This window comes from Pseudophryne corroboree, chromosome 10 (assembly GCF_028390025.1).
Source record: "Pseudophryne corroboree isolate aPseCor3 chromosome 10, aPseCor3.hap2, whole genome shotgun sequence".
Lineage (NCBI taxonomy): Eukaryota > Metazoa > Chordata > Amphibia > Anura > Myobatrachidae > Pseudophryne > Pseudophryne corroboree.
Genome location: NC_086453.1, coordinates 22308405 through 22324209, shown reverse-complemented (window position 1 = coordinate 22324209; position 15805 = coordinate 22308405). Strand labels below are relative to the sequence as shown.

Sequence of the window (15805 nt, the reverse complement as noted above, 5' to 3'; positions counted from 1 at the left end):
TGTCTCATATCTATCATCAATCAATCAATCAATCAATCAATCAATATCATATCTATCTGTCTCATATCTGTCTATCTATCTATCTATTTATCATCTATGTATCTATCTATCTATCTATCTATCTATCTATCTATCTATCTATCTATCTCATATATATCTATCTATCTATTTATCATCTGTCTGTCTCATATCTATCTATCTATCTATCTATCTATCTATCTATCTATCTATCATCTATCATCTATCATCTATCTGTCTGTCTCATATCTATCATCCATCTATCTATCTATCTATCTATCTATCTATCTATCTATCTATCTATCATCTATGCATGTATGTATCTATCTGTCTCCTATCTATCTATCTATCTATCTATCTATCTATCTATCTATCTATCTATCATCTATCTGTCTCATATCTATCTATCTATCTATCTATCTATCTATCTATCTATCTATCTATCTATCTATCTGTCTATCTATCTATCTATCTATCTATCTATCTATCGATCTATCATCTATCTGTCTCATATATATCATCAATCTATCTATCTATCTATCTATCTATCTATCATAGTATTTGAGGTTGAATAGAGGCAAATTGCCCATCGTGTTCAACCTGTTTTAAGTTGTGATGATTCTACATACCCGCTGAATAATGTTTTATGACTGGTTAGCTACTATAACTCATGTTACCCCCGGATTAACCACGTTGATATTTTAAGTATTATAACCTTGGATAGCTTTTTCATTCAGAAATGTATCCATTCCTTTTTTAAATCCAATTACAGAGTCCGCCATTACCACCTTCCCTGGCAGGGAATTCCACATCCTGATTGCCCTAACAGTGAAGAACCCTTTCCTCCGTTGCATTCAGAACTTTCTCTCCTCCAGTCGCAGCGAGTGCCCACGTGTCCTAAACTGTGTTCTTTTAATAAATAATTCCTCTGATAACTCTTTGTGATGTCCCTTTACATATCTGAAGATATTAATAATATCTCCTCTTAGGCGCCTCTTTTCTAGTATATAGATATTCAGCCTAGTAAGTCTTTCCTTATAGTCCAGTCCTTCTAGGCCAGGGGTGGCCAACCAGTCAGAGACAAAGAGCAAAGAAAACTTGTTAGGTACATCAAAGAGCCGACTTCGAGCCAAAGGCGCACTTGCAAAAATGGGGTGTGACCTTGTGCCTGCTAGGCCCTCGCCCCAGTATAAAACACATTGAAAAAGCCAGATCCAACATAAAATACAATGAAAAAGCCACTTCTACATCAAATAATTTAAAAAGCCAGATCCGCATAACATATATTGAAAAGCCAGATTCACATAATACACTTCAGTTCCCCCATGTGTCACTCCAACCAGCACCCGCCTGTGTCACTCCAGCCAGCACCCGCCTGTGTCACTCCAGCCAGCACCCGCCTGTGTCACTCCAGCCAGCACCCGCCTGTGTCACTCCAGCCAGCTCCCGCCTGTGTCACTCCAGCCAGCTCCCGCCTGTGTCACTCCAGCCAGCTCCCGCCTGTGTCACACCAGCCAGCACCCGCCTGTGTCACTCCAGCCGGCATCCGCCTGTGTCACTCCAGCCAGCACCCGCCTGTGTCACTCCAGCCAGCACCCGCCTGTGTCACTCCAGCCAGCACCCGCCTGTGTCACTCCAGCCAGCACCCGCCTGTGTCACTCCAGCCAGCACCCGCCTGTGTCACTCCAGCCAGCACCCGCCTGTGTCACTCCAGCTAGCACCCGCCTGTGTCACTCAAGCCAGCACCCGCCTGTGTCACTCCAGCCAGCACCCGCCTGTGTCACTCCAGCCAGCACCCACCATGTGTCACTCCAGCCAGCACCCGCCTTTGTCACTCCAGACAGCTCCCCCATGTGTATTTGGCTCCCTCAGTTCTCAGTCTACGTAGTGCTGCTGCATGTCTGGCTGGAGTGCAGCGGTTTACAGATCTCTTGTGGTCACGTGACTTTGAGTGTTGGGAGCCACATTTGAATAAAGAAAGAGCCGCATGTGGCCACCACTGTTCTAGGCCTTTAATCAATTTAGTAGCTCGCCTTTGTACACTTTCGAGTTCACTGATGTCTTTTTTATACAATGGTGCCCAAAACTGAACACAATATTCCTTATACAGCGGCATGATTACATCCGAGTCCCTTGTCTCAATTCCCCTTTTTATGCACGCTAGCACCTTACTTGCCTTCTTTATTGCGTTTTGACTCTGTGTATGGTTATTAAGCCTGTTATCAATGAATACCCCCAAATCTTTTTACAACTCTGTTTCCCCTAGGCGTTCCCCATTTAATATGTAGGATGCAAGTTTGTTTGTTTTTTTGTCCCAAAATGCATAACCTTGCATTTGTCTGTATTGAACCTCATTTTCCATTTAGACGCCCAGAGTTCAAGTTTAGATAGATCATTCTGCAAGGACTCCACATCCAATTCTGAATTAATTGCCTTACACAGTTTAGTATCATCTGCAAAGATTGACACTGTGCTTTCCAGGCCTATTTCTAGGTCATTGATAAATATGTTGAACAGTGTTAGGTTCCTGGTGCTCAGAACAAGGGAGATGTTCATGAAGTGAGTCCAGAGCGCCAGGACGTAACGCTGGGAAAGGGGAATGGAAAGGGAATAGCCCCTGGCGCCCTAACTCTGTTGTCTCACCCGTGCTATCGGAAATCCCTTGCGAGACTATGGTTTCTTGAGCCCTTGGCAGCCACGTTTGAAGGGCGGATTATGTCTGCCCAACTCCGGTGCCCCCCGGTCTTAACGAGAGACAAAGGGAAATCCGAGGCAGAATGATAACAAGAGGACCTCTAACTAAGCAAACAGGCCAGGGGCTACAAGCTAACTAAAAACCTAAAGTATGTACGGAGAAACCGCCAAAGGAAAAGAACAAAGGAAATGCTGATCACACGCCGACACAATACCCTTGTGTACCGGCGGTGACAGCATAAGCAGAACCCTCTGCAAAACACCAGGGACAGAAACAATAATGGAATACAGCGGCCTAGGCCAACGGACGCGGGAGAGCCGCTACTCACGGAACCGGTACGAATACTGGCAAACGGACAGGAACTTCTAATGCTGCCGACACCGACTCTCAGAACTGGAGGACAGGCAGAATCCCAAACGACAGACCGGTGGACACCAGGAAGCCAGAAGACTTGACCAGGGACAGGCAAAGCCACTGGACCTCAGGGCAGGAACGCCTAACAGCAGGACACGGGATCAGACACAGGAATCGACACAGGGACTGACACAGGAATCAACACAGGGACTGACAGGAACCAGCTCACACTTCAAGCAGACTGCAAACCAAGGAATATCACCAGCATCTGTGAATTGCAAACAGCCAGCATATAACAGAGAGGCCTAATTAATAATCCCATGCAGCTGCCCTGTTGCATGACTCTAAACTGACAAGATGCAATTAGCAGCCAGGTGAGGCTGAACACATGGGAACAAGCTGCAATTACACAGACTCACCAGCGGCAGCAGACAAGAGTATTCTAAAACAGAGCAACGGGAAATCCTGGCATGCAAGACAACTTTATAAACATAAAATAGGAATGAACCACTACCTGTGGTTCATAACAGTATCCCCTCCTTAAGGGTGAGCTCCGAGCACCCCATGACACCCACGGGGAACATAAACAGAAGTATAACATGAAATACAGAACAAAACTGCAAAACAGGAATGAGCCACAGCCGTGGCTCATAACATTACCCCCCCCTTGAGGAGGGGTCAAAAGACCCCAAAATTCAGACTATCCAGAACAAGGGATACAAAAAAAAAAAAAACCTGACACACTGGTCTAACAGACAAGAAAACAAAAAACAAGCTGTAGCAACAACTTGTAACAGTGCCCTCCCCTTGATGGTGGCCACTGGACACAAGACAAGGAAAAAAAAAATCTCTCTTTTTTTTTTATCAAGGCAAGAGTCAAAAAATTATTTCTTTTTCTTCTTCTTCTTTTTACAAAGCTCTTTAGGTCTGACCAAGGTAATTCCCCAAACATTGTCTGAACTGATGGTACCACCCAGCAAGGCTGCGTTCAAATCAGAGACAGGTCTCTTACCCTTGGGAGCTGAACTTTCTGGTAAAGTACTATTATTAGAAGAAGTCAGAAAAGCACATCCTGCAGTCAAAACAACGGGCTGGGACTCTTGTGCCGAGTTTACAGTATTTGGTGGACTCTCAGCAGACAAGGCGGGTGACTTAGAGGAACCTGAACCAATTTCTTTGGAACCATATCTTTTAATAATTGCATCACAGAATGCTGGGGGATCCTGAAGAATGGGATCTTCAGCTTTCATTAGGCTGGTCGCCCACTCAAAAGGCTCTCCTCTAAAAGAATAAATCAGATAAAGCACAAGGTTCTCTGAAGTGATGCCCAGAAATGGTCTAGACAACACAATAATGTAATAGTGTTTGTAAAGTGCCAAAAATTGGGCTAAGTGCCCATCAAAGATTATGGATGTTGAGATACCAGAGTCAGGATCTGTTTCCTTCCCATCTGACTGACTGGAGTGCTTTGCTAGGACCTGGTCACTATTGACCTTACTCGAGGCTGAGACTCTCTGAACCACACCCGGGGCAGTGACTTTCTGAACCCCACCCGGGTCAGTGACTTTCTGAACCCCACCCGGGGCAGTGACTTTCTGAACCCCACCCGGGGCAGTGACTTTCTGAACCCCACCCGGGGCAGTGACTTCCGGGAACCCCGCTGGGGCAGTGGCCTCCGGGAACCCCGCTGGGGCAGTGGCCTCCGGGAACCCCGCTGGGGCAGTGGCCTCCGGGAACCCCGCTGGGGCAGTGGCCTCCGGGAACCCCGCTGGGGCCAGCACCTCGGATTCTTTTACTGGAACCGGGCCGTTGGCCTCCCTGACTGGGATCGGGCCATCGGCCTCCCTCTCTGAGTCGATAATTATCGAAAGCCGGGACTATGACTTCCGGGACTTTTGCTGAAGCAATAACGTTCAGATCCTCCACTAATGCTATGCTTCTTAAGTTCTTTCTTGGGGAAGCGTCTCTCGAGACCCCACTTGGGGATATTACTTCAAAGATCCCTTCTGGGGTTTTGCTTCTCGAGTTCCCTTCAAGAACTATGGTTTTAGAGACCCTTTCTAGGGTTGCGCTCTTCAAGTCCCTACCTGGGGTAACAGCTTCTGAGACCCCTTCTGGTATGGACACCTGAACTACAATATTTGATGTCCCTCTATAAGCTTGGGCATCGGGTACCGCACCAGCACTCTGGGCATCGGGTACCGCACCAGCACTCTGGGCATCGGGTACCGCACCAGCACTCTGGGCATCGGGTACCGCACCAGCACTCTGGGCATCGGGCACCACTCCAGGACCTTGGGCTACGGGCACCACTCCAGGACCCTGGGCTACGGGCACCACTCCAGGACCCTGGGCTACGGGCACCACTCCAGGACCCTGGGCTACGGGCACCACTCCAGGACCCTGGGCATCGGGCACCACTCCAGGACCCTGGGCATCGGGCACCACTCCAGGACCCTGGGCATCGGGCACCACTCCAGGAACCTGGGCATCGGGCACCACTCCAGGAACCTGGGCATCGGGCACCACTCCAGGGGCTTGCAACTCCGCTTCCACAGGAACCTCAAGAGAGGAGAGAAACATTCTCTTTTGATTCCTGAATCTATAATGGGGCTCCCTTGCCCAAGGACCCCAATTATAGGACAGAGAGTTTTTTAGTGTGGGTTGTGTGACAAGTACCTCTGCCACAGTAGAGACAGGAGTAGGTCTTGTATCCTTACTCAACTTGGCCAGAGGGCAAGACTCGTCACCACACTTTGGCTTGCGCAACTCACAGGTCTGCAGATAGTGGCCTAAACCCCCACAATATAGGCACAAGTTTAAGTTTCTGCGACGCAGACGCTCCTCTTCTGAGAGCCTGGGCCGCAGAAAACTTTTAAACCTTTTCTCTTCAATTAAACCAGAGGATTCTCTTGTCACCATACTGTGAACAAGAGTCTCTTTAGAGATAGATGTACTCTCAACGACTTCTGGCAAGATGAGCAAGATTTTAGTCAGAAGGTTTTGCAGTTGCTTTAGGGATTGCTGCAAAACTTCTAGTCGCTCTGGTCTCAAAGCACTGAATACAGAGTTCAGGGCTGCGAGAGATGCCTGCAGGGCTTGCATAGTAGACATAGGAGGATTTAAAACTAGACAAGACAAGACAAGACAAGACAAGACAAGGCAAGACAAGGCAAGACAAGGCAAGACTAAATTTTGCTAAACAAAACAAGACTTTTTTTTTTTTTTTTTTAAACACCGGACTGGATTCTAAACACCGGACTGGATTCTAAACACCGGATTGGATTCTGCACACTGAATTCTAGACAAGACTGGATTCTAAACACCGGATTGGATTCTGCATACTGAATTCTAGACAGGACTGGATTCTAGACTAGACACTGGACTGGGCCAAAAAAGAAAAAAAAGTTTTATTTCTTTTTTGTGTACCGGCGGTGACAGCATAAGCAGAACCCTCTGCAAAACACCAGGGACAGAAACAATAATGGAATACAGCGGCCTAGGCCAACGGACGCGGGAGAGCCGCTACTCACGGAACCGGTACGAATACTGGTAAACGGACAGGAACTTCTAATGCTGCCGACACCGACTCTCAGAACTGGAGGACAGGCAGAATCCCAAACGACAGACCGGTGGACACCAGGAAGCCAGAAGACTTGACCAGGGACAGGCAAAGCCACTGGACCTCAGGGCAGGAACGCCTAACAGCAGGACACGGGATCAGACACAGGAATCGACACAGGGACTGACACAGGAATCAACACAGGGACTGACAGGAACCAGCTCACACTTCAAGCAGACTGCAAACCAAGGAATATCACCAGCATCTGTGCAAACAGCCAGCATATAACAGAGAGGCCTAATTAATAATCCCATGCAGCTGCCCTGTTGCATGACTCTAAACTGACAAGATGCAATTAGCAGCCAGGTGAGGCTGAACACATGGGAACAAGCTGCAATTACACAGACTCACCAGCGGCAGCAGACAAGAGTATTCTAAAACAGAGCAACAGGAAATCCTGGCATGCAAGACAACTTTATAAACATAAAATAGGAATGAACCACTACCTGTGGTTCATAACAGTATCCCCTCCTTAAGGGTGAGCTCCGAGCACCCCATGACACCCACGGGGAACATAAACAGAAGTATAACTTGAAATACAGAACAAAACTGCAAAACAGGAATGAGCCACAGCCGTGGCTCATAACAAACAGTAGTGGTCCGAGTACGGACCCTTGTGGTATTCCGCTGACTACTGGGGACCAGGTTGAGGACTTCCCGTTGACCACTACTCGCTGTACCCTGCTATCCAACTAGCTGCTTATCCATGTGCAAATAGTTTTTCCTAGACCAAGCTCCTTTAATTTGATCATCAGTCTCCTGTGAGGAACTGTATCGAAGGCTTTTGCAAAATCTAGGAAGACCACATCCATTGCTTTTCCTTGATCAAGATTATTGCTCACTTCCTCGTAGAAGATAATTAAGTTAGTCTGACATGACCTGTCCCTTACAAACCCATGCTGGTTCTTGCTAATAATCCTAGCGGACTGTAGATACTCCTGTATGCCGTTCCTTCCAATATTTTCCCCACTATAGATGTTAAACTAACTGGTCTGTAGTTTCCCGGAAGTTTTTGGATCCCTTTTTAAATAATGGCACTACCTCAGCTATACGCCAATCCTTCAGTACCATGCCTGATCTAATTGAACTATTGAAAATCAAGTATAGGGGTCGTGCTAGTTGTGAACTAAGCTCCATAAGAACCCTCGGGTGAAGTCCATCAGGACCAGGTGATTTATTAATCTTAATTTTGCTTAATCTCTCCCAGACTACTTCTTCGCTTAAACAAGTATCTAACCATGAATCATCACTGTCACAATTGTTATGCTCTACTCCCACCATCAGTTCTTCACTGGTGAATACTGATGAAAAGAATTTGTTCAGTATTTCCGCTTTTATTTCATCATCATTTATCAATTCTCCTAATTCATCTTTTAATGGACCTATATTCTCCTTTTTTAACCTTTTACCGTTTATGTATTTAAAAAACTTTTTAGGATTGGTTTTACTCTCTAGCGATTTGCGTTTCATTTTCCATTTTAGCTGCTCTTATTGCTTTTTTGCGTTTCTTATTACAGTCCTTGTAATACTTGAAAGACTCCTCCTTTCCATTAGATTTAAATGCTTTGAAAGCCCGCTTTTTTTTAATCCATTTCTGCCTTAACCTTTGAGTTTGAGTTTAATACACCTGCGTTTGCTGCCCATGGGAATAAAGTTATGAATATTGCTATCCAGCAACACTTTTAAAACATCCCACATTTCTGAAGTGTTCCTGTTATTAAACAGAATCTCCCACTCTATGTCGTTAAGTGCACATCTAAGCATACTGAAATTAGCCTTCCTAAAGTTAAAAGTTTTGGTGGAACCCCTGTAGCTATGTTTCTGTCTCAGAGGCGATCGCTAGGCAATGATGACTGCCATGCGCCGGCGCATGTGCAGTTCCGACCCGATCGCACGGCTGCGAAGAAGTGCAGCGTGCGATCGGGTCGGAATGACCCCCTATGTAATGCACATGTATACAGAAATCTTGGGGCCCGACACACTGACACTTCTGTGAACACCCCTCCCCCTCTTGACCCCATGGCTCCAGACCCACAAATCCCCCCTGCTTGTGCCAATAAATACTAATATATAATATAACTATATATTTAATAGCTATAATAAAAAATATCTCCTATATAATAGCCCTGTGACTCTGTGCCTGTGTGTATAACGCTGGGCGTGGCTCGGAGCTCTCATTGGGTTAGCAGCAGGTCTATCACACCCAGTCCACAGCTGATTGGGCGAGAAACGCCCTCCCACACAGGTTACATCCAATGGGAGGCTCTGTCCTTTGGCTGCTGTGTGTTCCCAGAGCAGGATTAACAATGGGGCTGATGGAGCTGCAGCTCCAGCCCCACACCCCAAAATAATCCCACTGCATCTGCAGCAACATACCCTCCAACAATTTACACATAAACATTGATGCAAATTCGAAAAGGGGGCGTGGTCACGGGTACAGCAGCGTGGTCACGCCCCTTTTCCTATACTTTCAATGGAAGCTTGGAGAGTCAAAAAACGGTACAGACCATAAAAAAAAGGGACTGTACCTGCCAGAAAGGTGCAGCTGGTGGGTATGCCACTGCATCTGCAGCAAGTCTCTGCGCTGTACATAGGGGGGAAAAACATCCTTTAACTGCAGCGTCCTATGGGGGTCATTCCAAGTTGATAGCTAGCTGCATTTGTTCACTGTGAAGCGATCAGGCAAAAACTCAGCACTTCTGTGCATGTGTATGCAGCGCAATGCGCACGTGCGGCATACTATTACAACGAACGATGTAGTTTTACACAGGGTCTAGCGATGTTTTTCAGTTGCACAGGCAGCCGCAGAGTGATTGACAGGAAGAGGGCGTTTCTGGGTGTCAACTGACCGTTTTCAGGGAGTGTTCAGAAAAACGCAGGCGTGGCTGGCCAAACGCAGGGTGTGTTCATGACGTCAAATTAGGAACTGAATGGTCTAAAGTGATCGCAAGCGCCGAGTAGGTCTGAAGCTACTCTGAAACTGCACAAAATTTTTTTGTACCCGCTCTCCGATCCCTTCATTTGCACTTCTGCTAAGCTAAAATACACTCCCAGTGGGCGGCGGCATAGCGTTGGCACGGCTGGTAAAAACTGCTAGCGAGCGATCAACTCGGAATGACCACCAATGTCTTACTGCCAGTCCCCCTGCCCCCTCCGGCATCAACAATCCCCCTCCCTAGCCGCCCAGCAGGTGGAACAAAAGCTGCTGCGGCCACCGGCATAGATGTGTATGAAAGCGGCGCAGCAGAAGGCTTTCATAAGCCTCCCTGCGCCGCATATTCTCTGAGCCCCGGAGCCTGCTCTGCGTGTGATGTCACAGAAGTGCCTCCCCGCCACAGCCGCGCACAGATCCCCAGAGGCCCTGACTCCGCAACACAGCACCTGGAAGCCCCGAGATGGCTAATGTAGCGGATAGAGAGGGTGATATCATGGAGGGTAATGTATGGACGCTGAATCAATGTAAAAGGTGACAGTGCTGTGCAGTGCAGTGGGTGTGCAGTCAGGGCCGTTGCTAGAGTGTTCCGCGCCCCCCTGCAAACTATAAATTTGCACCCTCGCATACTTTACAAATGCACAGCACACATAATGACCCCTGTAGTAGAGACACTTACACATGTAATGCCCTCTGTACCAGTGATGCTTAGACACGTAACGCCCCCTGTACCAGTGACGCTTACACACGTAACGCCCCCTGTACCAGTGACGCTTACACATGTAATGCCCCCCTGTACCAGTGACGCTTACACACGTAACACCCCCTGTACCAGTGACGCTTACACACGTAACGCCCCCTGTACCAGTGACACTTACACATGTAATGACCCCTGTACCAGTGACGCTTACACATGTAATGCCCCCCTGTACCAGTAACGCTTACACACGTAACACCCCCTGTACCAGTGACGCTTACACACGTAACGCCCCCTGTACCAGTGACACTTACACACGTAATGACCCCTGTACCAGTGACGCTTACACATGTAATGCCCCCCTGTACCAGTGACGCTTACACACATAAGGCCCCCTGTAGCAGTGCTGCTTACACACGTAACGCCCCCTGTACCAGTGTCGCTTACACACATTATGCAGCAGTCACACATACACACACACACACACACACACACACACACACACACACACACACACACACACAACAAACACATATATATATATATATATATACAAACACACACACACACACACACACACACACCTACTGTACATACATTACACACATACACAGTCACACATATATACAGTATACACAGACACTGTATATACACACACACACACACACACACACACACACACACACACACACTCACTCTCTTTCCAGACACTTACCCAATGAAGTCTGGCTGGCCGAAGCTGTAGCAGCTCATCCTCCTGCTGCAGCATGGTCCCGTGTAGCTCCACCCCTTACTCCCATCTAGCTCCGCCCACTTTGGCTCCCTCCCGGCCACTGAATGTCACACAGGTGAGGGGAGTGGGGAGAAGAGGTTTTGTGCTGCCGGCGCCGAGGGGGAGAAAAGGTTTTGTGCTTCCGGCGCCGCTGCATGTGTGACAGCAGCCGGCAGCAGCAGCAGGGATAGCAGCAGCAGCTCAGCACAGGGATGCAGAGCTGAGAGAACGCCTCTCCTTCCTGGTGCCTCCCTGCACTGCATCCCTTTGCTGAGCGGCTAGCGCCGGCCCTGTGTGCAGTGTCACTGACACTGACACTGCACAGCACTCTCACCTTTTACATTGATTCAGCCAGTCACTCAGTTCTGCCAGCCTGTCACTATTGTTAGCACCAGTGTCCCAACGCGCCGCATTATAGGGAAGTAGACGCACTACATAAACTACAGCTCCCAGCAGCCCTTAGCACTGAAGCATTCCGCCCCTTAGGGCTGCTGGGAGCTGTAGTTTATTGCGTACATCTTCTTCCCTATAATGCGGCGTGAACAATAGTGACTGGCTGCTGTGCGAGTCTCCGGGAGAGCCACTGCCAAAGGGAGGACAGCAGCTTATCTGCTTACAGGAGGAGAAGCAGGAGAAGCGTTACCCGCCCCTCCTCCACTCACAGTACCTCCAGGCCTCATCCGCGGCACCCCCACACACCCTCTCCAGCAACCGCGATAGCTCCGGACCCCCTCCCCCACCCGCAGCGACTCCGCACCGGTACCTCCCACTGCACCACCGCATCCGCCCCTCCCCCACCCGGGGCAACCCCGCAACTGCTCCTCCCCCACCCGCAGCGGCTCCGGACCACCACCCGCGGCACCCACGCACCCTCCCCCACCTGCGGCCCCACTGCAAACGCCCCTCCCGTGGCACCCCAGGATCCCATCCTGCCTCTTCCCCGCACCCCCTACTCCCCCAACCAAAGCACCTACTAGGTGATTCACCAGGCCCTGTGTGCGCTGTTCACGCCGATGCAAAAGGGGCTTCCAATAATAAAAATATTGCATGCCACAGGGGTGTGCAAGGGTTAAGGGGCGTAGCCACTTACGACGGTGTGAAGAGCGCCCGTAGAGCGCGATGAATCACCTAGTATTTAATAAATGACTATATAATTAAATATAATATAACACACTGTACCACACTAGTTTTACTTTAAGGTGCCTTCACACTTGGCAAGAAATGAGTGACGTCGCTCATTTTCACCCTTCCTGAGCGACGTCGCTCACTTTATCGGCAAGTGTGTAAGCCGCCGACGACCAGTGATTCGCGGCCCACAGGTTGTTAACGACTCTCACTGTCGGCCGTGCAGGCAGCTCAATTTTGACTATCGCCAACACTAGGTGACATCCCTCATAGACTACGTCGCCTTGTGTGTACCTACCTTAAGTTTTGACCAACTACAGTAAGTGTGGTAGGAACTTTCTGGACCGAATATCTTCCATTTAATTCCAAGTTTCTGCGGACATCTATGATTAAACAATTACAAATTTAGGGACTGAACCTAGTGCTTGTACAATTAAGGATAAAAATAATTAAACAGCGCTAGGATACCTTTAATAAAATGAATAAAGTAATATTCATATTTTTTTGTAGGGTAATAATTATTTTTTTCTTTGCTCGCTGTTACAATGACAACAATAAAAAAAAATCTAAAAATAATGAAACAATGAAAGGTAAACAAGGATAAAGTGCTGAAAACATTTCTGAGATTCCGATCAAAGGCTTATTCTATAAATGGTTAACAGGAACTTTTGTTAGGAGGTATGTACTAAGGTAGGCTGTAGGCGTTGAGGTTAGAAAACAACGCCAGTGGAATCTGGTCTCTCTTTAAAGAAATGTCTAGAAAGGCATAAAAGCAAAGCGTAAAACCCACGTTTAAAGGGAGGATTATAACAAACACGACAGGTATTTTGCAACAAGTAATGAATACAGTTCATAAGGTATAGGTGGCCTGCCATCCGTGGGATAAAGCATCTCTCCAGGTCACTGCTCATTCATGATGAAGCTTTTGTAGGATGGGAAAACCTATGCTTTTGTGTAGCAAGTCACAGATCAAAATCCATATGCAAATAAAATGTCATGATAAATAGAGGCTTCGGAGCTTTAAAGGGCACCAAAGCTTTTATAAATGATGCAGTGTATTACAATGTGCAGTGATGTGCACCTGTATTTGCAGCAGGTACAATCACTGCATCTATAAATTCCTTGCAGTGGTAACATCAGACTTCTGCTAAATGGCAGTCTTTTCCTCTATAACACTCATTCAGGGCGGACTGGCCATAGGGCTCACAGGGAAGATCCCCGGTGGGTAGATGAACATGCGGGCCTGTTTTGTTTGCTGACAAGTGAGGGTTGGTGCTGTCGCCATGGTTACACGGTATACCTCTGGTGCTGCACATGTGAGGCCCCGTCTACAAATTTTTCCGGGGCAACATTCAGTTCCCATTCTGCCCCTGCCCACTTGAATATGCTAGCGCTACATAAATGTAAATAAATGAATATATAGATGTTACAGCTAAGAATTATTAAACTTCTTGGAGCCACTGGGCCTTTCAAACAGCAGTGGAAATTGAAAACAAATTGTAATACCAAAAGCTATATTATACATGTATTCAGTTTTCCCTGTTGGGGCCAATTTGTTTTATTGTTTATTTATGGAATGTAACAGGTTATGGGTTTGAATTCTGGGTATGGCAGTATAATGAAATGTTTTATTTAATAAAGGGTATTTGTAACTGAATAACAGCGAGCTCTCAAGTGCAAGAATGTGGTATGAAGAGGATTTGTGTCCACATCCATTTTCTTGCAGTGTTCTGTAAATGTGTGTGTATAATATATATATATATATATATATATATATATATATATACCAAATGTGGGAAGGGGAATCATAGCATGGGCTTTCTCTGGAATCAGTTTTATCATACCGCAGCCCTTTGAGGCCTGCGCCTTGTGTCTCTATTGGAAAAATGGGAGGGGGTGGGGCACCAATTCTCTTTCTGGCACTGGGCACCAAAAAGTCTAGTGACTGCTCTGGCAGTACACTAATGTGCCGCTGCACAGTGATTGGGAATCACAGGTCCTGACCGAAGAAACCCTGGAGGTAGAATGTGGTATGTATTTATGTACTGACATTCCTATAATGGGTACAATTTGTGCGGTGCACACATTGCACCAATGTCTTAATACTTACTTTTCTGGAGTCCAGCGTTGAACACTGCAGCCACGGCAAAAATCACAGCCAAAATGGCCGCTGCACATGCACAGTAGTGAAATTAGGTCTATTTGCAGTCCATTTTGAATAGAACTGACGTAAACAATTGACATTACACTACTAAAAATTAACCAACATTGGCGACAATTTTAAAATCAACTATTAGTAAACACAGTATCTAGATCGGGAACACGCTGTCCATGTTGATTTTAAATTGAACTAAAATCGATCTTTAGTAAATATACTGCCTGCTTTGAACCTTTGTGATGTCATTAAGTTTCAGGTATTCCAAATCACTTTTCTTCAAATTTCATGATATGAATTTCTCCTTTCCTTAGTTTTATATATATATATATATATATATATATATATATATATATATATATATATATATATATAATTTTATTGCAAAGTCTCCAATGTAAAAAAAAATGCTTTAGGTGGCAGGGCAAAAAATATAATCAACTACACAGGAGATCTTTTACATTTTTTTCTGCTATATTGACATAAAAATATTAATATCACAATATGTACGCATACATTCCAATAGTCTCCTTTCATTTTTTCCTATATTGGTAACTCTTCATCATCTCCTTTAAAAAAATTGTCACGTGTTTCGTCATCCTCACCTAATTACTACCGTCGAGTGCAAAACAGTTTACAGGATTTTCATACTTGTAAAAATCTTTATACTTAAAAGATAATGGTCTGATATTTGACTTATTAGATGTCAGAGTGATTGCGCTTCATGGATAACTGTCAGTTTCTTTGTATCTATCCTGCTGGTTATAACGATATTCAATAAGAGAGAATGAACTAATGATCTCTTTTCTTCTTTTTCCAGCAATGAGGTGTACTCAGGGCCTGCCGCGCCTTTTCCTGCTGTGCCTGGCATATAGTGAGTATATTCTGATGGGGATACGGTTCTTAGTTAGACCTCACTTAGGTCGACAGTTAATAAGTCGACCACTATTGGTTAACATGCATTAGGTCGACATAGACATTAGGTCGACACATGCAAAGGTTGACATGAGTTTTTCCACAATTTTTGAATTTTTAAAAAAACTTTCTCATACTTTACGATCCACGTGGACTACGATTGGGAATGCCCGAAGCATGGCAAGTGGAGAGAGCCATGTGAGGTGACACGGTGCATTAATTGGGGTTCCCGGTCACTTTACGCAGAAATCGGCACTACATTTAAAAAAAAAAAATCATGTCGACCCTTTTCCATGTCAACCCAACAGCCATGTTGATCTTTTCCAGCTGTCGATCTAGTGCCTGCAGAGGCGTAGCGTGGAAACGTGACACCCGGAGCAGGGTCATGTCACGGCGCCCCCACCCACCACCACACACACACACACACACACACACACACACACACACACACACACACACACACACACACACACACATAGATTCACACACATTTAGGCACAGACATACATAAGCACACAAA

At 46.4% G+C, this 15805-nt stretch overlaps 1 protein-coding gene across 2 annotated transcripts in view; it reads left to right on the top strand.

Moving 5' to 3' along the window:
• Positions 1 to 15805, top strand: part of LOC134965834 (IgGFc-binding protein-like) — a 217785-nt gene that overhangs the window by 137668 nt on the left and 64312 nt on the right. For both annotated transcript variants that reach the window (XM_063942208.1, XM_063942209.1), the window contains one exon: positions 15191 to 15244. In XM_063942208.1, coding sequence (XP_063798278.1) covers positions 15191 to 15244 — 54 coding nt within the window. The remainder of the gene's footprint in view (positions 1 to 15190; positions 15245 to 15805) is intronic.